Source organism: Oncorhynchus masou, unplaced genomic scaffold, assembly GCF_036934945.1.
Source record: "Oncorhynchus masou masou isolate Uvic2021 unplaced genomic scaffold, UVic_Omas_1.1 unplaced_scaffold_2135, whole genome shotgun sequence".
In the NCBI taxonomy this organism is placed as follows: Eukaryota; Metazoa; Chordata; class Actinopteri; order Salmoniformes; family Salmonidae; genus Oncorhynchus; species Oncorhynchus masou.
The window spans coordinates 60,356-85,049 of record NW_027008612.1 but is presented as its reverse complement, the minus strand read 5'-3'; the positions used below and the strand labels follow the sequence as shown (position 1 = coordinate 85,049).

Here is a 24,694-nt window from a genome sequence, read left to right as displayed (position 1 = left end):
TACCCCCAACAGCCAACTCCGGTTCTCCAGTACCCCCAACAGCCCAACTCCAGTCCTCCAGTCCCACCAACAGCCCAACCCTGGTCCTACAGTACCCCCAACAGCCCAACCCCAGTCCTCCAGTACCCCCAACAGCCAACTCTGGTTCTCCAGTACCCCCAACAGCCCAACTCCAGTCCTCCAGTACCCCCAACAGCCAACTCCGGTCCTCCAGTCCCCCCAACAGCCCAACTCCGGTCCTGCAGTACCTCCAACAGCCCAACCCCAGTCCTCCAGTACCCCCAACAGCCAACTCTGGTTCTCCAGTACCCCCAACAGCCCAACTCCGGTCCTCCAGTCCCCCCAACAGCCCAACCCCAATCCTCCAGTCCCACCAACAGCCCAACCCAGGTCCTCCAGTACCCCCAACAGCCAACTCCAGTCCTCCAGTACCCTCAACAGCCCAACTCCAGTCCTCCAGTCCCACCAACTGCCCAACCCAGGTCCTCCAGTACCCCCAACAGCCAACTCCGGTTCTCCAGTAACCTAAACAGCCCAACTCCAGTCCTCCAGTCCCCCCAAAACCCAACCTGGGTCCTCCAGTACCCCCAACAGCCAATTCCGGTCCTCCAGTACCCCCAACAGCCAACCCCAGTCCTCCAGTACCCCCAACAGCCAACTCCGGTTCTCCAGTACCCCCAACAGCCCAACTCCAGTCCTCCAGTCCCACCAACAGCCCAACCCTGGTCCTACAGTACCCCCAACAGCCCAACCCCAGTCCTCCAGTACCCCCAACAGCCAACTCTGGTTCTCCAGTACCCCCAACAGCCCAACTCCAGTCCTCCAGTCCCACCAACAGCCCAACCCTGGTCCTACAGTACCCCCAACAGCCCAACCCCAGTCCTCCAGTCCCCCCAAAACCCAACCTGGGTCCTCCAGTACCCCCAACAGCCAACTCCGGTTCTCCAGTACCCCCAACAGCCCAACTCCAGTCCTCCAGTCCCACCAACAGCCCAACCCCAGTCCTCCAGTACCCCCAACAGCCAACTCCGGTTCTCCAGTACCACCAACAGCCCAACTCCAGTCCTCCAGTCCCACCAACAGCCCAACCCTGGTCCTACAGTACCCCCAACAGCCCAACCCCAGTCCTCCAGTACCCCCAACAGCCAACTCCGGTTCTCCAGTACCCCCAACAGCCCAACTCCAGTCCTCCAGTCCCACCAACAGCCCAACCCTGGTCCTACAGTACCCCCAACAGCCCAACCCCAGTCCTCCAGTACCCTCAACAGCCCAACCCCGGTCCTCCAGTATCCCCAACAGCCCAACTCTGGTCCTCCAGTACCCCCAACAGCCCAACTCTGGTCCTCCAGTACCCCCAACAGCCCAACCCTGGTCCTCCAGTACCCCCAACAGCCCAACCCTGGTCCTCCAGTACCCCCAACAGCCCAACCCCTGGTCTTCCAGTACCCCCAACAGCCCAACCCTGGTCCTCCTGTACCCCCAACAGCCCAACCCTGGTCCTCCTGTACCCCCAACAGCCCAACCCTGGTCCTCCAGTACCCCCAACAGCCCAACCCTGGTCCTACAGTACCCCCAACAGCCCAACCCTGGTCCTTCAGTACCCCCAACAGCCCAACCCTGGTCCTCCAGTACCCCCAACAGCCCAACCTTGGTCCTCCAGTACCCCCAACAGCCCAACCCTGGTCCTCCAGTATCCCCAACAGCCCAACTCCGGTCCTGCAGTACCTCCAACAGCACACATTTTTGGTGTAGCTCCCAGACAAGTAGAATCAGGTGTGCTTAGCTGGGTTTACAAAACAAAATATGTTATTTTGGAATTACTGGAGGACTTGTAGTTAGGAAACAGTGAACTAAAAGATGTGACCAATAATGGTCCTGTGTGATTCAGTCGGTAAGAGTGTGACGCTAGCAGTGTAACGTTTGTGGGTTAAATTCTCCCAAATGTACTCACTGTACTCGAAGTATCTTTGGATAAAAACGTCTGCTAAGTGTCACACACATCCTTATTATCACTATAAGTGTAACGGATGTGAAACGGCTAGCTTAGTTAGCGGTGCACGCTTAATAGCGTTTCAATCAGTGACGTCACTTGCTCTGAGACCTTGAAATAGTAGTTCCCCTTTGTTCTGCAAGGTCCGCGGCTTTTGTGGAGCGATGGGTAACGATGCTTCGTGGGTGTCAGTTGTTGATGTGTGCAGAGGGTCCCTGGTTTGCGCCCGGGTATGGGCGAGGGGACGGTCTAAAGTTATACTGTTACATAAGGATCCAGCTGACTGTTTTGTGTCCGTGTGAATAACAGACCGTATTCACACTTCGGCGATGATTGTTCAAAATCCAGGCTAGTGAATACGGTTGATCGTTTCCTCTGCCGGCAGAGTGCTGGAGAGACACCAGCAGGAACAGAAGGAGGGTTATGAAAGCCAGATGGAGGTGCTGACGTTCAAGGTGGAACACCTGCAGAACCATTTGGCAGATGCTTTTTATCCAAAGCGACTTACATTAAAGTGAATACATACATCTTCAGTATGTTTGTGATCCCTGTAAGAATTAAATCCACAATTGTGGCATTGCTAGCACCAGGCTGTTATCAGCTTAGCCACAAACGACCACAATCAAAGCTGTCATTGATAATCTAACAAGATACTTGACATCTAACCTCTGTGTTTGGGTTCAGGCTGTTGGAGGAGCATGTTGAGGAGGTGGAGAGGGAGAAGGAGGAGGTGGAGAGGGAGAAGGAGGAGGTGGAGAGGGAGAAGGAGGAGGTGGAGAGGGAGAAGGAGGAGGTGGAGAGAGAGAAGGAGGAGGTGGAGAGGGAGAAGGTGGAGAGGGAGAAGGAGGAGGTGGAGAGGGAGAAGGAGGAGGTGGAGAGGGAGAAGGAGGAGGTGGAGAGGGAGAAGGAGGTGGTGAAGAGGGAGAAGGAGGAGGAGGAGAGGGAGAAGGTGGAGATGGAGGAGGTGCTCAGGAAGCAGAAGTACACAGAGAACGAGGCCAAGGCCAGATTCAGTCAGGAGGCATCACGACTCACTGCAGAGAACATGGTGAGTGTGTGTGTGTGTGTGTGGGGGGGTCCTCCGCAATGTGTGTGCGTGTAATTCACTTGCAATTTGCTCCTTAAATACTTAAATGTTATTCCAGGACTTTGAAGAGCAGCTCGACATGAAGGACAGGTTGATATAAGGAAGCTACGAAACCAAATCAAGAGCCTTCAAACATCCGAGGAAGGTAACATGATTGCAACAAGTCATCTACGTTTTATCACAGTTGATTCTCAGCTCTCCACTCATTTCCTGTATTTCATTTCATGTGTTTTCTTCCTCAGCCAATCAAACACCAGCGCCCACTATTACCAACGAATACCTTGGCATTCTGGAGTACAAGAGGGAGGATGAAGCCAAGCTCATTCAATACGTCATTCTGGGTACTACTGTGGTTGTTGTTGTTGGAGTTATTAGTGCTGGTGTTTTTACTGTTGGAGTTGACACGGTTTGTATTGCTGTCACATGACCACACAAGACTACATGGCCTAAGAAAATAGAACTTCGATGACCAAACAACTAGCTCTCTCGACGATAGTGTGCAGCCCCCTCCACATCTCTCTGATTCAGAGGGGTTGGGTTAAATACGGAAGACACATTTCGGTTGAATGCATTCAGTTGTACAACTGACTCGGTGTCCTCCTTTCCCTTCCCGATGTTTGTCTAAGCTCGGTTATGTTCATTAGGTACCAAATGGAAGAAAGCCTGAAACAGGGAGGGGCTATCTGGACTTGTCTAATAAAAAACACAAATGTTTATTTTCTGTTGTAAAACATTTTCCGTTGTGTTCTAATGAACATGGCACTGTCCTATCCTCGTATCAGACCTGAAGCCCAGAGGAGTACTGGTTAACATAATCTCCAACATGGCTGCCCAGTTTCTCTTCATGTGTGTCCATTAAACTGCCTCATGTTTGTAACTGACCTCTACTCTCCTGTCAGACCTGAAGCCCAGAGGGGTTAACATGATCCCCAACATGGCTGCCCAGTTTCTCTTCATGTGTGTCCATTAAACTGCCTCATGTTTGTAACTGACCTCTACTCTCCTGTCAGACCTGAAGCCCAGAGGAGTACTGGTTAACATAATCTCCAACATGGCTGCCCAGTTTCTCTTCATGTGTGTCCATTAAACTGCCTCATGTTTGTAACTGACCTCTACTCTCCTGTCAGACCTGAAGCCCAGAGGGGTTAACATGATCCCCGGCATGGCTGCTCAGCTTCTCTTCATGTGTGTCCGTCACGCTGACTACCTTAACGATGGAGCCAAGCTCAAGTCTCTCATGAACGCCATCATCAGTGGGGTTAAAAAGGTCATCACGGTAAGCTGTGGCAATGTTTTGACAATCCTACTGTCTGTGCTGACATCTTGAAATCTCTACAAATACTAACTGAGTTTCTTCTTCTTTTTCTACTTGTTCTTCTTCTTGTTATTTTTCTTGTTATTCTTTTTCTACTTGTTCTTCTTCTTGTTATTTTTCTTGTTATTCTTTTTCTACTTGTTCTTCTTCTTGTTATTTTTCTTGTTCTTCTTTTTCTACTTGTTCTTCTACTTGTTCTTGTTCTTCTTCTTGTTATTTTTCTTGTTATTTTTCTTCTTCTTCTTTTTCTACTTGTTCTTGTTATTTTTCTTGTTATTCTTTTTCTACTTGTTCTTCTTCTTGTTATTTTTCTTGTTCTTCTTTTTCTACTTGTTCTTCTACTTGTTCTTGTTCTTCTTCTTGTTATTTTTCTTGTTATTTTTCTTGTTCTTCTTTTTCTACTTGTTCTTCTACTTGTTCTTGTTCTTCTTTTTCTACTTGTTCTTCTACTTGTTCTTGTTCTTCTTCTTGTTATTTTTCTTGTTATTTTTCTTCTTCTTCTTTTTCTACTTGTTCTTGTTATTTTTCTTGTTATTCTTTTTCTACTTGTTCTTCTTGTTATTTTTCTTGTTATTCTTTTTCTACTTGTTCTTCTTCTTGTTATTTTTCTTGTTATTCTTTTTCTACTTGTTCTTCTTCTTGTTATTTTTCTTGTTATTCTTTTTCTACTTGTTCTTCTTCTTGTTATTTTTCTTGTTATTCTTTTTCTACTTGTTCTTCTACTTGTTCTTGTTCTTCTTCTTGTTATTTTTCTTGTTCTTCTTGTTATTTTTCTTGTTCTTCTTCTTTTTCTACTTGTTCTTCTTCTTGTTCTTCTTCCTCCCTTGGAGGAATGATTGACCTTGTTTATAATGACATGCTCATTCTCTCAGCGCTCACACTCTCAACGTTATTGTGGTTGTTAATAGTTTTGTTGTTATTTGTTACCTGTCTCAGGATCACCAAGAAGACTTTGAGTTGCTATCGTTCTGGCTGTCCAACACGTATCACATTCTCAGCTGCCTGAAGCAGTACAGTGGAGAAGAGGTGGGATGGTTGTTTCTAGCATCACACCATCACCATCCACAGAGATCCTTATTGTTTGTGTTCGACACAGAGATTGTAATTGAGATTAAGGAGTCAAATCTATTCCACTCATTATTTTGTACAGTGTTTTTATTTTAATATATATATTTTTAGTTAAGAACAAATTCTTATTTACAAAGTCAGTGTTTAAAAAAACAAACATTTTTATTTCACTAGGCAAGTCAGTTAAGAACAAAATCTTATTTTCAACGACGGCCTACCGGGAAACAGTGGGTTAAACTGCCTTGTTCAGGGGGCAGAACGACAGATTTTTACCTTGTCAGCTCGGGGGATTCTATCTTGCAACCGTTTTGGGTTACAAGTCCAACACTCTAACCACTAGGCTACGCTGCCGCCCCTATGAAGTAAATGTATAAATTCTTCTTCTTCTCCATCTTCCCATTCTGTAACTGATGTTACTTTTTCTTTGTACATTCTGTCGTAGGAGTTTATGAAACAGAACTCTCCGCGTCAGAAGAAGAACTGCTTACAGAACTTTGACTTGTCTGAACACAGACAGATCTTCAGTGATCTGGCCATCCGTATCTACCACCAATTTATATCTGTTATGGAGAAGACTCTTATGCCCATGATCGGTAGGTTTTCTCTCATAAGACAACATGATATACATTGATATGATGTACATTGATGTGTAGTCACTTTCCAATCCATTAAATATCTGTTTACAATAAATTATTTCTATCCTCAAGATTATTATATTTAAAGGTAATAAATAAAGTGTTTCAATCATTCGTCTATTCATACCTGTTCTATGTAATGAGTGTGTTTACGCGGCTCTGTTTTCCTCCAGTTCCCTGTATGCTGGAGCACGAGAGTCTCCAGGACATTTCTAGTATGAAGCCTACAGGTTTCCGTAAGCGTTCCAGCAGCATCTATGAGGACCAGGAGGTCTGCACCATCTACTCTCTTCTCCAGCAACTCAGTCTATACCACAGCACTATGAGTCAGCACGGCATGGAGGGGGGCTGGTCAGACAGGTAGGGGGTGTGTGGGGGGGGGGGGGACCGGGGGTCGAAGGTCAGATGGGGATGGGGTCAGACAGGTGGGGAAAGGGGGGGTCAGAGGTAGGGGGGGGTCAGAGGTAGGGGGGGGCAGACTAGTGGTGATGGGGGTCAGACAAGTAGGGGTGGGGGGTCAGTGTGTAGGGGTGGGGGGTCAGTGTGTAGGGGTGGGGGGTCAGTGTGTAGGGGTGGGGGGTCTGTGTGTGTGTGTGTGTGTGTGTGTGTGTGTGTGTGTGTGTGTGTGTGTGTGTGTGTGTGTAAAGGAAAGGAGTAAACTCCCTCTTGGGATCAATTGTGGTGTTTCACAGGGATTGATTCTTGGACCTGTGTCATTTCCAGTTTATATCTAACTGTGTGTATCTGTGTTGTCCAACAGGCTGTGAAACAGACCTTCTTCCTGGTGGGTGCGGACACACTCAACAACATCCTGCTACGCAAAGACATGTGCTCCTGTAGGAAGGGCATGCAGATCAGGTAGGGGACAGAGTGTGTGTGTATCCGTGTGTGTGTGTGTTGAACAAGAAGAGAGGAAGGAAAGAGAGAACCAGTAAGGAAGAGAACCAGGGAGGAAGAGAGAACCCGAGAGGAAGAGAGAACCGGAGAAGAAGAGAGAACCAGAGAGTGAGAGAGAACCAGAGAGGAAGAGAGAACCAGAGAGGAAGAGAGAACCGGAGAAGAAGAGAGAACCAGGGAGGGAGAGAGAACCGGAGAAGAAGAGAGAACCAGGGAGGGAGAGAGAACCAGGAAGGGAGAGAGAACCAGAGAGGAAGAGAGAACCGGAGAAGAAGAGAGAACCAGGGAGGGAGAGAGAACCAGGAAGGGAGAGAGAACCGGATCAGAAGAGAGAACCAGGGAGGGAGAGAGAACCAGGAAGGGAGAGAGAACCAGGGAGGGAGAGAGAACCAGGAAGGGAGAGAGAACCAGGGAGCGAGAGATGGAAAGCTAAATCCTACTCAACAAACAGTGAAAGTTCCTACAATATGTGTTAGGTAACGTAATAACATGTTTCAGTTACCTGTCTGTGTTTTCCAGGTGTAACATCAGTTACCTGTCTGTGTTTTCCAGGTGTAACATCAGTTACCTGTCTGTGTTTTCCAGGTGTAACATCAGTTACCTGTCTGTGTTTTCCAGGTGTAACATCAGGTACCTGTCTGTGTTTTCCAGGTGTAACATAAGTTACCTGTCTGTGTTTTCCAGGTGTAACATAAGTCACCTGGAGGCGTGGCTAAAGGAGAAGGACCTAGTGCAGGGTACCATGGCTACTCTGAAGCCTCTGTCTCAGGCTGCCTGACTGCTGCAGGTCAACAAGACCACTGATGACGACATCAAAGACATCACAGAGCAATGCTCAGAACTCAGCCCTGTACAGGTACTGAAGCGGCAGGTAGCCTAGCGGTGACGTGCGTTGTGCCGGATCGCTGGTTCAAATCCCCTAGAAAAATCTGCCGATGTGCCCTTGAGCAAAGCACTTAACCCTAATTGCTCCTGTAAGTCGCTCTGGATAAGAGCATCTGCTGAAATGTAATCGAAAGCGTGTTTAAATGAATCTTGTTTTACCGCCCTGTTCTAGATTGTCAAGATTTTGAACTCTTACACGCCCACTGATGATTTTGAGAAAAGGGTGGCACCATCATTCGTCCGCAAAATTCAGGAAAATCTCGATCCTATGACAAGGATCAGGAGCACCTGCCTTTTACACAGTTTGAATTATTATTACATTTGAATTACTAGAAATTATATCATTTTAATCACAACGTCTCCATGAACTACATCTATGAAGGTAATTTATTTCCCTTGTCCCCAGGGCTTGCTCCAAGACCATGAGGGGGGATCCTCCCAGCTGATGCTGGATACCCAGTATCGTTTCCAAGTCACCTTCCCCTTCACCCCGTCCTCTCAGGCCCTGGAGCTACTGGAGATACCATCCAGCCTCAGACTGGGCTTCCTCACCAGGATCTAACCCCTGACCTCTGACCCCTTCACCCTGTCCTCTCAGGCCCTGGAGCTACTGCAGATACCATCCAGCCTCAGACTGGGCTTCCTCACCAGGACCTAAACTCTGACCCCTGACTAGAGAAGCGGTCCAGTAACCTAAAGATGGCTGGTTTTTAATCCCAGTGATGACAGGGGAAAAGCTGTCAGGAGTGAAGTTGCCGCTTTCTACTAGAGTCTCAGGTGGCTCCGACTGCCATTGTGTCCTTGAGCAAGGCACTCCTAACCAATCAATCAATCAAATGTATTTATGAAGCTCTTTTTACATCAGCCGATGTCACAAAGTGCTGTACAGAAACCCAGCCTAAAACCCCCAAACAGTAAAAGCAATGTTGATGTAGAAGCACATTGGCTCCAGGGACACTGCTCTAAAACCAACCTTTTACAATCATCACAGTAATTATGGATCCAAATAACCAAAGATCCTTTTAAAAGAATGAGTGTTTTGATTTACACTTGTTATACAGTTTGATAGAAATATTAAATGACTCCTGACTAATGTACAGCAAAAAATGCAGATGCTGTTGCGGAGTGATTTTCTAAAGCTTGGTAGTATAACGAGAAACCTTACTTTCTCAGTTCAGATGAGATGACAAATGTGAACTGTGTTGTTGTTTTTTTATATTGTCTGTGCAAATTGAGAATGTGACCACTCAATGTTATTGAGTATCATGCACAGTAAATAAATCATGGCTTGTTTTTTTGTTTTTAAGATACTTTTTTGTTTAGGGGGGGGGGGGTATTATGCGACATATAAAAACATGTGCCTAAAATTAATTATATTAATAGAATATTGTATTAGTTGATGATGATTCTATTTGCAAATTGCTGTACAGGAGCACTTTAGACCTGCAAATGATACAGTAAGACCAGGGTTAGTCCAAACCTCTCTTTGATACAGTAGGACCAGGGTTAGACCAAACCTCTCTTTGATACAGTAGGACCAGGGTTAGACCAAACCTCTTTCTGATACAGTACGACCAGGGTTAGTCCAAACCTCTCTTTGATACAGTAGGACCAGGGTTAGACCAAACCTCTTTCTGATACAGTAGGACCAGGGTTAGTCCAAACCTCTCTTTGATACAGTAGGACCAGGGTTAGTCCAAACCTCTCTTTGATACAGTAGGACCAGGGTACAAACCTCTCTTTGATACAGTAGAACCAGGGTTAGTCCAAACCTCTCTTTGATACAGTATGACCAGGGTACAAACCTCTCTTTGATACAGTAGGACCAGGGTACAAACCTCTCTTTGATACAGTAGGACCAGGGTTAGACCAAACCTCTTTCTGATACAGTAGGACCAGGGTTAGTCCAAACCTCTCTTTGATACAGTAGGACCAGGGTTAGTCCAAACCTCTCTTTGATACAGTAGGACCAGGGTTAGACCAAACCTCTTTCTGATACAGTAGGACCAGGGTTAGTCCAAACCTCTCTTTGATACAGTAGGACCAGGGTTAGTCCAAACCTCTCTTTGATACAGTAGGACCAGGGTACAAACCTCTCTTTGATACAGTAGAACCAGGGTTAGTCCAAACCTCTCTTTGATACAGTATGACCAGGGTACAAACCTCTCTTTGATACAGTAGGACCAGGGTACAAACCTCTCTTTGATACAGTAGGACCAGGGTTAGACCAAACCTCTTTCTGATACAGTAGGACCAGGGTTAGTCCAAACCTCTCTTTGATACAGTAGGACCAGGGTTAGTCCAAACCTCTCTTTGATACAGTAGGACCAGGGTACAAACCTCTCTTTGATACAGTAGGACCAGGGTGAGTCCAAACCTCTCTTTGATACAGTATGACCAGGGTACAAACATCTCTTTGATACAGTAGGACCAGGGTGAGTCCAAACCTCTCTTTGATACAGTAGGACCAGGGTTAGACCAAACCTCTCTTTGATACAGTATGACCAGGGTTAGACCAAACCTCTTTCTGATACAGTAGTACCAGGGTTAGACCAAACCTCTTTCTGATACAGTAGGACCAGGGTTAGACCAAACCTCTTTCTGATACAGTACGACCAGGGTTAGACCAAACCTCTTTCTGATACAGTACGACCAGGGTTAGACCAAACCTCTCTTTGATACAGTAGGACCAGGGTTAGACCAAACCTCTTTCTGATACAGTAGGACCAGGGTTGGTCCAAACCTCTTTCTGATACAGTAGGACCAGGGTTAGACCAAACCTCTTTCTGATACAGTATGACCAGGGTTAGTCCAAACCTCTCTTTGATACAGTAGGACCAGGGTACAAACCTCTCTTTGATACAGTAGGACCAGGGTTAGACCAAACCTCTTTCTGATACAGTAGGACCAGGGTTAGTCCAAACCTCTCTTTGATACAGTAGGACCAGGGTACAAACCTCTATTTGATACAGTAGAACCAGGGTTAGTCCAAACCTCTTTCTGATACAGTAGAACCAGGGTTAGTCCAAACCTCTTTCTGATACAGTAGGACCAGGGATAGTCCAAACCTCTCTTTGATAGTGAATACGGTTGATCGTTTCCTCTGCCGGCAGAGTGCTGGAGAGACACCAGCAGGAACAGAAGGAGGGTTATGAAAGCCAGATGGAGGTGCTGACGTTCAAGGTGGAACACCTGCAGAACCAAAACAATCAGCTGCAGAAACTGTTCCAGGAGAAAACGACAGCAACAGTCAGGAGGTGGCCAGGCTCAACACTGAAAACATGGTCATACCTGAGCTGGAGAAGCAGCTGTCAACGACATAAACAGGAGCTGGAAGTTCAACTGGAGGTGCAGGCCAGAACGATGACCGGTAGATACAGTACACTACACCATCACTTCAAATGTATGTAGTTCTGTCCTTGAGCTGGTCTTGTCTAATGATGTTCTGTGTTATGTCATTCTGTATTATGTTTCATGTTCTGTGTGGACCCCAGGAAGAGTAGCTGCTACTTTTGCAACAGCTAATGGGGATCCTAATAAAATACCAAAAAATACCAATACTTAGATCTAGACGTTTGGACTCAATCACATTGTTATTCAGTCAATTCCCATCATTTATCTCCTTTTTATTAGAAGAAATTGAGGTGATTTCAAAAGAGCTTCAGATGAATGTTGAAGAGGGAGGCTCCCAAAGCAGGTATCCTCAAGCCCTGAAATCAGATAACAATAAGTCATTTGGCAGATGCTTTTTATCCAAAGCGACTTACATTAAAGTGAATACATACATCTTCAGTATCTTTGTGATCCCTGTAAGAATTAAATCCACAATTGTGGCATTGCTAGCACCAGGCTGTTATCAGCTTAGCCACAAACGACCACAATCAAAGCTGTCATTGATAATCTAACAAGATACTTGACATCTAACCTCTGTGTTTGGGTTCAGGCTGTTGGAGGAGCATGCTGAGGAGGTGGAGAGGGAAAAGCTGGAAGTGGAGAGAGAGAGAAGCAGGAAGTGGAGGGAGGAGGTGGAGAGGGAGAAGGAGGAGGTGGAGAGGGAGAAGGAGGAGGTGGAGAGGGAGAAGGAGGAGGTGGAGAGGGAGAAGGAGGAAGTGAATAGGGAGAAGCAGGAAGTGGAGAGGGAGCAGGAGGAGGTGAAGAGGGAGAAGGAGGAGGTGGAAAGAGAGGGAGGAGGTGGAAAGAGAGAGGGAGGAGGTGGAAAGAGAGAAGGAGGAGGTGGAAAGAGAGAAGGAGGAGGTGGAAAGAGAGAAGGAGGAGGTAGAGAGAGAGGGAGGAGGTGGAGAGGGAGAAGGAGGAGGTGGAGAGGGAGAAGGAGGAGGTGAAGACGGAGAAGGAGGAGGTGAAGACGGAGGAGGTGGAGAGGGAGAAGGAGGAGGTGGAGAGGGAGAAGGTGGAGGTGGAGAGGGAGAAGGTGGAGGTGGAGAGGGAGAAGGAGGAGGTGGAGAGGGAGAAGGAGGAGGTGGAGAGGGAGAAGGTGGAGATGGAGGAGGTGCTCAGGAAGCAGAAGTACACAGAGAACGAGGCCAAGGCCAGATTCAGTCTGGAGGCATCACGACTCACTGCACAGAACATGGTGAGTGTGTGTGTGGGGGGGGGGCTTCCTAAAGTTCCTTGCGTGTAATTCACTTGCAATTCGCTCCTTACGATACTTAAATGTTATTCCAGGACTTTGAGGAGCAGCTCGACATGAAGGACAGGTTGATAAGGAAGCTACGAAACCAAATCAAGAGCCTTCAAACATCCGAGGAAGGTAACATGATTGCAACAAGTCATCTACATTTTATCACAGTTGATTCTCAGCTCTCCACTCATTTCCTGTATTTCATTTCATGTGTTTTCTTCCTCAGCCAATCAAACACCAGCGGTGTTTTTACTGTTGGAGTTGACACGGTTTTGTATTGCTGTCACATGACCACACAAGACTACATGGCCTAAGAAAATAGAACTTCGATGACCAAACAACTAGCTCTCTCGACGATAGTGTGCAGCCCCCTCCACATCTCTCTGATTCAGAGGGGTTGGGTTAAATACGGAAGACACATTTCGGTTGAATGTATTCAGTTGTACAACTGACTCGGTGTCCTCCTTTCCCTTCCCGATGTTTGTCTAAGCTCGGTTATGTTCATTAGGTACCAAATGGAAGAAAGACTGAAACAGGGAGGGGCTATCTGGACTTGTCTAATAAAAAACACAAATGTTTATTTTCTGTTGTAAAACATTTTCCGTTGTGTTCTAATGAACATGGCACTGTCCTATCCTCGTATCAGACCTGAAGCCCAGAGGAGTACTGGTTAACATGATCCCCAACATGGCTGCCCAGTTTCTCTTCATGTGTGTCCATTAAACTGCCTCATGTTTGTAACTGACCTCTACTCTCCTGTCAGACCTGAAGCCCAGAGGGGTTAACATGATCCCCAACATGGCTGCCCAGTTTCTCTTCATATGTGTCCATTAAACTGCCTCATGTTTGTAACTGACCTCTACTCTCCTGTCAGACCTGAAGCCCAGAGGGGTTAACATGATCCCCGGCATGGCTGCTCAGCTTCTCTTCATGTGTGTCCGTCACGCTGACTACCTTAACGATGGAGCCAAGCTCAAGTCTCTCATGAACGCCATCATCAGTGGGGTTAAAAAGGTCATCACGGTAAGCTGTGGCAATGTTTTGACAATCCTACTGTCTGTGCTGACATCTTGAAATCTCTACAAATACTAACTGAGTTTCTTCTTCTTTTTCTACTTGTTCTTCTTCTTGTTATTTTTCTTGCTATTCTTTTTCTACTTGTTCTTCTTGTTATTTTTCTTGTTCTTCTTTTTCTACTTGTTCTTCTACTTGTTCTTCTTCTTGTTCTTCTTGTTATTTTTCTTGTTCTTCTTCTTTTTCTACTTGTTCTTGTTATTTTTCTTGTTCTTCTTTTTCTACTTGTTCTTGTTATTTTTCTTGTTCTTCTTGTTATTTTTCTTGTTCTTCTTTTTCTACTTGTTCTTGTTATTTTTCTTGTTCTTCTTCTTTTTCTACTTCTTCTTGTTATTTTTCTTCTTGTTATTTTTCTTGTTCTTCTTGTTATTTTTCTTGTTCTTCTTCTTTTTCTACTTGTTCTTCTTCTTGTTCTTCTTCTTGTTATTTTTCTTGTTCTTCTTCTTTTTCTACTTGTTCTTCTTCTTGTTCTTCTTCTTGTTATTTTTCTTGTTCTTCTTCCTCCCTTGGAGGAATGATTGACCTTGTTTATAATGACATGCTCATTCTCTCAGCGCTCACACTCTCAACGTTATTGTGGTTGTTAATAGTTTTGTTGTTGTTGCTATTTGTTACCTGTCTCAGGATCACCAAGAAGACTTTGAGTTGCTATCGTTCTGGCTGTCCAACACGTATCACATTCTCAGCTGCCTGAAGCAGTACAGTGGAGAAGAGGTGGGATGGTTGTTTCTAGCATCACACCATCACCATCCACAGAGATCCTTATTGTTTGTGTTCGACACAGAGATTGTAATTGAGATTAAGGAGTCAAATCTATTCCACTCATTATTTTGTACAGTGTTTTTATTTTAATATATATATTTTTAGTTAAGAACAAATTCTTATTTACAAAGTCAGTGTTTAAAAAAACAAACATTTTTATTTCACTAGGCAAGTCAGTTAAGAACAAAATCTTATTTTCAACGACGGCCTACCGGGAAACAGTGGGTTAAACTGCCTTGTTCAGGGGGCAGAACGACAGATTTTTACCTTGTCAGCTCGGGGGATTCTATCTTGCAACCGTTTTGGGTTACAAGTCCAACACTCTAACCACTAGGCTACGCTGCCGCCCCTATGAAGTAAATGTATAAATTCTTCTTCTTCTCCATCTTCCCATTCTGTAACTGATGTTACTTTTTCTTTGTACATTCTGTCGTAGGAGTTTATGAAACAGAACTCTCCGCGTCAGAAGAAGAACTGCTTACAGAACTTTGACTTGTCTGAACACAGACAGATCTTCAGTGATCTGGCCATCCGTATCTACCACCAATTTATATCTGTTATGGAGAAGACTCTTATGCCCATGATCGGTAGGTTTTCTCTCATAAGACAACATGATATACATTGATATGATGTACATTGATGTGTAGTCACTTTCCAATCCATTAAATATCTGTTTACAATAAATTATTTCTATCCTCAAGATTATTATATTTAAAGGTAATAAATAAAGTGTTTCAATCATTCGTCTATTCATACCTATTCTATGTAATGAGTGTGTTTACGCGTCTCTGTTTTCCTCCAGTTCCCTGTATGCTGGAGCACGAGAGTCTCCAGGACATTTCTAGTATGAAGCCTACAGGTTTCCGTAAGCGTTCCAGCAGCATCTATGAGGACCAGGAGGTCTGCACCATCTACTCTCTCCTCCAGCAACCCAGTCTATACCACAGCACTATGAGTCAGCACGGCATGGAGGAGGGGGGGGTCAGAGGTAGGGGGGGGGGTCAGAGGTAGGGGGGGCAGACTAGTGGTGATGGGGGTCAGACAAGTAGGGGTGGGGGGGTCAGTGTGTAGGGGTGGGGGGTCAGTGTGTAGGGGTGGGGGGTCTGTGTGTGTGTGTGTGTGTGTGTGTGTGTGTGTGTGTGTGTGTGTGTGTGTGTGTGTGTGTGTGTGTGTGTGTGTGTGTGTGTGTGTGTGTAAAGGAAAGGAGTAAACTCCCTCTTGGGATCAATTGTGGTGTTTCACAGGGATTGATTCTTGGACCTGTGTCATTTCCAGTTTATATCTAACTGTGTGTATCTGTGTTGTCCAACAGGCTGTGAAACAGACCTTCTTCCTGGTGGGTGCGGACACACTCAACAACATCCTGCTACGCAAAGACATGTGCTCCTGTAGGAAGGGCATGCAGATCAGGTAGGGGACAGAGTGTGTGTGTATCCGTGTGTGTGTGTGTTGAACAAGAAGAGAGGAAGGAAAGAGAGAACCAGTAAGGAAGAGAACCAGGGAGGAAGAGAGAACCCGAGAGGAAGAGAGAACCGGTGAAGAAGAGAGAACCAGAGAGTGAGAGAGAACCAGAAAGGAAGAGAGAACCAGAGAGGAAGAGAGAACCGGAGAAGAAGAGAGAACCAGGGAGGGAGAGAGAACCAGAGAGGAAGAGAGAACCGGAGAAGAAGAGAGAACCAGGGAGGGAGAGAGAACCAGGAAGGGAGAGAGAACCAGAGAGGAAGAGAGAACCGGAGAAGAAGAGAGAACCAGGGAGGGAGAGAGAACCAGGAAGGGAGAGAGAACCGGATCAGAAGAGAGAACCAGGGAGGGAGAGAGAACCAGGGAGGGAGAGAGAACCAGGGAGGGAGAGAGAACCAGGAAGGGAGAGAGAACCAGGGAGCGAGAGATGGAAAGCTAAATCCTACTCAACAAACAGTGAAAGTTCCTACAATATGTGTTAGGTAACGTAATAACATGTTTCAGTTACCTGTCTGTGTTTTCCAGGTGTAACATCAGTTACCTGTCTGTGTTTTCCAGGTGTAACATCAGTTACCTGTCTGTGTTTTCCAGGTGTAACATCAGTTACCTGTCTGTGTTTTCCAGGTGTAACATCAGTTACCTGTCTGTGTTTTCCAGGTGTAACATAAGTCACCTGGAGGCGTGGCTAAAGGAGAAGGACCTAGTGCAGGGTACCATGGCTACTCTGAAGCCTCTGTCTCAGGCTGCCTGGCTGCTGCAGGTCAACAAGACCACTGATGACGACATCAAAGACATCACAGAGCAATGCTCAGAACTCAGCCCTGTACAGGTACTGAAGCGGCAGGTAGCCTAGCGGTGACGTGCGTTGTGCCGGATCGCTGGTTCAAATCCCCTAGAAAAAAATCTGCCGATGTGCCCTTGAGCAAAGCACTTAACCCTAATTGCTCCTGTAAGTCGCTCTGGATAAGAGCATCTGCTGAAATGTAATCGAAAGCGTGTTTAAATGAATCTTGTTTTACCGCCCTGTTCTAGATTGTCAAGATTTTGAACTCTTACACGCCCACTGATGATTTTGAGAAAAGGGTGGCACCGTCATTCGTCCGCAAAATTCAGGAAAATCTCGATCCTATGACAAGGATCAGGAGCACCTGCCTTTTACACAGTTTGAATTATTATTACATTTGAATTACTAGAAATTATATCATTTTAATCACAACGTCTCCATGAACTACATCTATGAAAGTAATTTATTTCCCTTGTCCCCAGGGCTTGCTCCAAGACCGTGAGGGGGGATCCTCCCAGCTGATGCTGGATACCCAGTATCGTTTCCAAGTCACCTTCCCCTTCACCCCGTCCTCTCAGGCCCTGGAGCTACTGGAGATACCATCCAGCCTCAGACTGGGCTTCCTCACCAGGATCTAACCCCTGACCTCTGACCCCTTCACCCTGTCCTCTCAGGCCCTGGAGCTACTGCAGATACCATCCAGCCTCAGACTGGGTTTCCTCACCAGGATCGAACCTCTAACCCCTGACCTCTGACCCATTCACCCTGTGAATCTCAGGCCCTGAAGCTACTGCAGATACCATCCAGCCTCAGACTGGGCTTCCACACCAGGATCTAACCTCTAACCCCTGACCTCTGACCCATTCACCCTGTGAATCTCAGGCCCTGAAGCTACTGCAGATACCATCCAGCCTCAGACTGGGCTTCCACACCAGGATCTAACCTCTAACCCCTGACCTCTGACCCATTCACCCTGTGAATCTCAGGCCCTGAAGCTACTGCAGATACCATCCAGCCTCAGACTGGGCTTCCTCACCAGGACCTAAACTCTGACCCCTGACTAGAGAAGCGGTCCAGTAACCTAAAGATGGCTGGTTTTTAATCCCAGTGATGACAGGGGAAAAGCTGTCAGGAGTGAAGTTGCCGCTTTCTACTAGAGTCTCAGGTGGCTCCGACTGCCATTGTGTCCTTGAGCAAGGCACTCCTAACCAATCAATCAATCAATCAAATGTATTTATGAAGCTCTTTTTACATCAGCCGATGTCACAAAGTGCTGTACAGAAACCCAGCCTAAAACCCCCAAACAGTAAAAGCAATGTTGATGTAGAAGCACATTGGCTCCAGGGACACTGCTCTAAAACCAACCTTTTACAATCATCACAGTAATTATGGATCCAAATAACCAAAGATCCTTTTAAAAGAATGAGTGTTTTGATTTACACTTGTTATACAGTTTGATAGAAATATTAAATGACTCCTGACTAATGTACAGCAAAAAATGCAGATGCTGTTGCGGAGTGATTTTCTAAAGCTTGGCAGTATAACGAGAAACCTTACTTTCTCAGTTCAGATGAGATGACAAATGTGAACTGTGTTGTTGTTTTTTTATATTGTCTTGTCTGTGTAAATTGAGAATGTGACCACTCAATGTTATTGAGTATCATGCACAGTAAATAAATCATGGCTTGTTTTTTTTGTTTTTAAGATACTTTTTTGTTTAGGGGGGGGGGGTATTATGCGACATGTAAAAACATGTGCCTAAAATTAATTATATTAATAGAATATTGTATTAGTTGATGATGATTCTATTTGCAAATTGCTGTACAGGAGCACTTTAGACCTGCAAATGATACAGTACGACCAGGGTTAGACCAAACCTCTTTCTGATACAGTACGACCAGGGTTAGACCAAACCTCTTTCTGATACAGTAGGACCAGGGTTAGACCAAACCTCTTTCTGATACAGTACGACCAGGGTTAGACCAAACCTCTTTCTGATACAGTAGGACCAGGGTTTGACCAAACCTCTTTCTGATACAGTAGGACCAGGGTTAGACCAAACCTCTTTCTGATACAGTAGGACCAGGGTTAGACCAAACCTCTTTCTGATACAGTAGGACCAGGGTTAGTCCAAACCTCTCTTTGATACAGTAGGACCAGGGTTAGTCCAAACCTCTTTCTGATACAGTAGGACCAGGGTTAGACCAAACCTCTTTCTGATACAGTACGACCAGGGTTAGTCCAAACCTGTCTTTGATACAGTAGGACCAGGGTTAGTCCAAACCTCTCTTTGATACAGTAGGACCAGGGTTAGTCCAAACCTCTTTCTGATACAGTAGGACCAGGGTTAGACCAAACCTCTTTCTGATACAGTACGACCAGGGTTAGTCCAAACCTGTCTTTGATACAGTAGGACCAGGGTTAGACCAAACCTCTCTTTGATACAGTAGGACCAGGGTTAGACCAAACCTCTTTCTGATACAGTACGACCAGGGTTAGACCAAACCTCTCTTTGATACAGTAGGACCAGGGTTAGACCAAACCTCTCTTTGATACAGTAGGACCAGGGTTAGTCCAAACCTGTCTTTGATACAGTAGGACCAGGGTTAGACCAAACCTCTCTTTGATACAGTAGGACCAGGGTTAGACCAAACCTCTTTCTGATACAGTACGACCAGGGTTAGACCAAACCTCTCTTTGATACAGTAGGACCAGGGTTAGACCAAACCTCTTTCTGATACAGTAGGACCAGGGTTAGTCCAAACCTCTCTTTGATACAGTAGGACCAGGGTTAGTCCAAACCTCTTTCTGATACAGTAGGACCAGGGTTAGACCAAACCTCTTTCTGATACAGTAGGACCAGGGTTAGTCCAAACCTCTCTTTGATACAGTAGGACCAGGGTTAGACCAAACCTCTTTCTGATACAGTACGACCAGGGTTAGTCCAAACCTGTCTTTGATACAGTAGGACCAGGGTTAGACCAAACCTCTCTTTGATACAGTAGGACCAGGGTTAGACCAAACCTCTCTTTGATACAGTACGACCAGGGTTAGACCAAACCTCTTTCTGATACAGTAGGACCAGGGTTAGACCAAACCTCTTTCTGATACAGTAGGACCAGGGTTAGACCAAACCTCTTTCTGATACAGTAGGACCAGGGTTAGTCCAAACCTCTCTTTGATACAGTACGACCAGGGTTAGACCAAACCTCTTTCTGATACAGTAGGACCAGGGTTAGACCAAACCTCTTTCTGATACAGTACGACCAGGGTTAGACCAAACCTCTTTCTGATACAGTAGGACCAGGGTTAGTCCAAACCTCTCTTTGATACAGTAGGACCAGGGTACAAACCTCTCTTTGATACAGTAGGACCAGGGTTAGTCCAAACCTCTTTCTGATACAGTAGGACCAGGGTTAGTCCAAACCTTTTTCTGATACAGTAGGACCAGGGTTAGTCCAAACCTCTTTCTGATACAGTAGGACCAGGGTTAGTCCAAACCTCTCTTTGATACAGTAGGACCAGGGTACAAACCTCTCTTTGATACAGTAGGACCAGGGTTAGTCCAAACCTCTTTCTGATACAGTAGGACCAGGGTTAGTCCAAACCTCTTTCTGAAACAGTAGGACCAGGGTTAGTCCAAACCTCTTTCTGATACAGTAGGACCAGGGTTAGTCCAAACCTCTCTTTGATACAGTAGGACCAGGGTACAAACCTCTCTTTGATACAGTAGGACCAGGGTTAGTCCAAACCTCTTTCTGATACAGTAGGACCAGGGTTAGTCCAAACCTCTTTCTGATACAGTAGGACCAGGGTTAGACCAAACCTCTCTTTGATACAGTAGGACCAGGGTTAGTCCAAACCTCTCTTTGATACAGTAAGACCAGGGTTAGACCAAACCTCTTTCTGATACAGTAGGACCAGGGTTAGTCCAAACCTCTTTCTGATACAGTAGGACCAGGGTTAGTCCAAACCTCTCTTTGATACAGTAGGACCAGGGTTAGTCCAAACCTCTCTTTGATACAGTAGGACCAGGGTTAGTCAAAACCTTTTTCTGATACAGTAGGACCAGGGTTATTCCAAACCTCTTTCTGATACAGTTGGACCAGTGTTAGTCCAAACTCTCTTTGATACAGTAGGACCAGGGTTAGTCCAAACCTCTCTTTGATACAGTAGGACCAGGGTTAGACCAAACCTCTTTCTGATACAGTACGACCAGGGTTAGACCAAACCTCTTTCTGATACAGTAGGACCAGGGTTAGACCAAACCTCTTTCTGATACAGTACGACCAGGGTTAGACCAAACCTCTTTCTGATACAGTAGGACCAGGGTTAGTCCAAACCTCTCTTTGATACAGTAGGACCAGGGTTAGTCCAAACCTCTTTCTGATACAGTAGGACCAGGGTTAGACCAAACCTCTTTCTGATACAGTACGACCAGGGTTAGTCCAAACCTGTCTTTGATACAGTAGGACCAGGGTTAGACCAAACCTCTCTTTGATACAGTAGGACCAGGGTTAGACCAAACCTCTTTCTGATACAGTACGACCAGGGTTAGACCAAACCTCTCTTTGATACAGTAGGACCAGGGTTAGACCAAACCTCTTTCTGATACAGTACGACCAGGGTTAGTCCAAACCTCTCTTTGATACAGTAGGACCAGGGTTAGTCCAAACCTCTTTCTGATACAGTAGGACCAGGGTTAGACCAAACCTCTTTCTGATACAGTACGACCAGGGTTAGACCAAACCTCTTTCTGATACAGTAGGACCAGGGTTAGACCAAACCTCTTTCTGATACAGTAGGACCAGGGTTAGACCAAACCTCTTTCTGATACAGTAGGACCAGGGTTAGTCCAAACCTCTCTTTGATACAGTACGACCAGGGTTAGACCAAACCTCTTTCTGATACAGTAGGACCAGGGTTAGACCAAACCTCTTTCTGATACAGTACGACCAGGGTTAGTCCAAACCTCTCTTTGATACAGTAGGACCAGGGTACAAACCTCTCTTTGATACAGTACGACCAGGGTTAGACCAAACCTCTTTCTGATACAGTAGGACCAGGGTTAGACCAAACCTCTTTCTGATACAGTAGGACCAGGGTTAGACCAAACCTCTTTCTGATACAGTAGGACCAGGGTTAGTCCAAACCTCTCTTTGATACAGTAGGACCAGGGTACAAACCTCTCTTTGATACAGTAGGACCAGGGTTAGTCCAAACCTCTTTCTGATACAGTAGGACCAGGGTTAGTCCAAACCTCTTTCTGATACAGTAGGACCAGGGTTAGTCCAAACCTCTTTCTGATACAGTAGGACCAGGGTTAGTCCAAACCTCTCTTTGATACAGTAGGACCAGGGTACAAACCTCTCTTTGATACAGTAGGACCAGGGTTAGTCCAAACCTCTTTCTGATACAGTAGGACCAGGGTTAGTCCAAACCTCTTTCTGATACAGTAGGACCAGGGTTAGTCCAAACCTCTTTTTGATACAGTAGGACCAGGGTACAAACCTCTCTTTGATACAGTAGGACCAGGGTTAGTCCAAACCTCTTTCTGATACAGTAGGACCAGGGTTAGACCAAACCTCTTTCTGATACAGTAGGACCAGGGTTAGTCCAAACCTCTCTTTGATACAGTAGGACCAGGGTACAAACCTCTCTTTGATACAGTAGGACCAGGGTTAGTCCAAACCTCTTTCTGATACAGTAGGACCAGGGTTAGTCCAAACCTCTTTCTGATACAGTAGGACCAGGGTTAGTCCAAACCTCTTTCTGATACAGTAGGACCAGGGTTAGTCCAAACCTCTCTTTGATACAGTAGGACCAGGGTACAACCTCTCTTTGATACAGTAGGACCAGGGTTAGTCCAAACCTCTTTCTGATACAGTAGGACCAGGGTTAGTCCAAACCTCTTTCTGATACAGTAGAACCAGGGTTAGTCCAAACCTCTCTTTGATACAGTAGGACCAGGGTACAAACCTCTCTTTGATACAGTAGGACCAGGGTTAGTCCAAACCTCTTTCTGATACAGTAGGACCAGGGTTAGTCCAAACCTCTTTCTGATACAGTAGGACCAGGGTTAGTCCAAACCTCTCTTTGATACAGTAGGACCAGGGTTAGTCCAAACCTCTCTTTGATACAGTAAGACCAGGGTTAGACCAAACCTCTTTCTGATACAGTAGGACCAGGTTTGGTCCAAACCTCTTTCTGATACAGTAGGACCAGGGTTAGTCCAAACCTCTCTTTGATACAGTAGGACCAGGGTTAGACCAAACCTCTTTCTGATACAGTAGGACCAGGGTTAGACCAAACCTCTTTCTGATACAGTAGGACCAGGGTTAGACCAAACCTCTTTCTGATACAGTACGACCAGGGTTAGACCAAACCTCTTTCTGATACAGTAGGACCAGGGTTAGTCCAAACCTCTCTTTGATACAGTAGGACCAGGGTTAGTCCAAACCTCTTTCTGATACAGTAGGACCAGGGTTAGACCAAACCTCTTTCTGATACAGTACGACCAGGGTTAGTCCAAACCTGTCTTTGATACAGTAGGACCAGGGTTAGACCAAACCTCTCTTTGATACAGTAGGACCAGGGTTAGACCAAACCTCTTTCTGATACAGTACGACCAGGGTTAGACCAAACCTCTCTTTGATACAGTAGGACCAGGGTTAGACCAAACCTCTTTCTGATACAGTAGGACCAGGGTTAGTCCAAACCTCTCTTTGATACAGTAGGACCAGGGTTAGTCCAAACCTCTTTCTGATACAGTAGGACCAGGGTTAGACCAAACCTCTTTCTGATACAGTACAACCAGGGTTAGACCAAACCTCTTTCTGATACAGTAGGACCAGGGTTAGACCAAACCTCTTTCTGATACAGTAGGACCAGGGTTAGACCAAACCTCTTTCTGATACAGTAGGACCAGGGTTAGTCCAAACCTCTCTTTGATACAGTACGACCAGGGTTAGACCAAACCTCTTTCTGATACAGTAGGACCAGGGTTAGACCAAACCTCTTTCTGATACAGTACGACCAGGGTTAGTCCAAACCTCTCTTTGATACAGTAGGACCAGGGTACAAACCTCTCTTTGATACAGTATGACCAGGGTTCGTCCAAACCTCTTTCTGATACAGTAGGACCAGGGTTAGACCAAACCTCTCTTTGATACAGTAGGACCAGGGTTAGTCCAAACTCTCTTTGATACAGTAGGACCAGGGTTAGTCCAAACCTCTATTTGATACAGTAAGACCAGGGTTATTCCAAACCTTTTTCTGATACTGTAGGACCAGGGTTAGTCCAAACCTATATTTGATACAGTAGGACCAGGGTTAGTCCAAACCTTTTTCTGATACAATAGGACCAGGGTTAGTCCAAACCTCTCTTTGATACAGTAGGACCAGGGTTAGTCCAAACCTCTCTTTGATACAGTAGGACCAGGGTTAGTCCAAACCTGCCTTTGATACAGTAGGACCAGGGTTCATCCAAACCTCTCTTTCTGATACAGTAAGACCAGGGTTAGTCCAAACCTCTCTTTGATACAGTAGGGCCAGGGTTCGTCCAAACCTCTCTTTGATATAGTAGGACCAGGGTTAGTCCAAACCTCTCTTTGATACAGTAGGACCGGAGTTAGTCCAAACCTCTCTAGCACCACTGCCAGTGGCAGCTTCCCTACTAGAGGCAGCTTCCCTACTAGAGGCAGCTTCCCTACTCGAGGCAGCTTCCCTACTAGAGGCAGCTTCCCTACTTGAGACAGCTTCCCTAATAGAGACAGCTTCCCTACTAGAGGCAGCTTCCCTACTAGAGGCAACTTCCCTACTAGAGTCAGCTTCCCTACTAGAGGCAGCTTCACTACGAGAGGCAGCTTCCCTACTAGAGGCAGCTTCCCTACTAGAGACAGCTTCCCTACTAGAAGCAGCTTCCCTACTAGAGGCAGCTTCCTTACTAGGGACAACTTCCCTACTCGAGGCAGCTTCCCTACTAGAGGCAGCTTCCCTACTGGAGACAGCTTCCCTTATAGCGGCAGCTTCCCTACTGGAGACAGCTTCCCTAATAGCGGCAGCTTCCCTACTAGAAAACTGAGAGATCATCTTTTA

The 24,694-nt window shown here is 45.9% G+C and overlaps 1 protein-coding gene and 1 pseudogene across 1 annotated transcript; both read left to right on the top strand.

Annotated features, from left to right (window-relative positions):
* Window positions 1-42: 42 nt before the first annotated feature.
* Window positions 43-8,949, top strand: LOC135532976 (protein piccolo-like; annotated as a pseudogene).
* Window positions 8,950-12,375: 3,426 nt separating this feature from the next.
* LOC135532975 (unconventional myosin-Vc-like) lies at window positions 12,376-17,403 on the top strand. Its single transcript, XM_064960386.1, is given in 10 exon segments — window positions 12,376-12,468; window positions 12,561-12,645; window positions 13,295-13,539; window positions 14,215-14,304; window positions 14,789-14,939; window positions 15,155-15,323; window positions 15,646-15,762; window positions 16,471-16,642; window positions 16,846-16,975; window positions 17,093-17,403. Coding segments are annotated over 10 exon segments (1,395 nt in total). The 3' UTR covers window positions 17,236-17,403.
* Window positions 17,404-24,694: the final 7,291 nt, after the last annotated feature.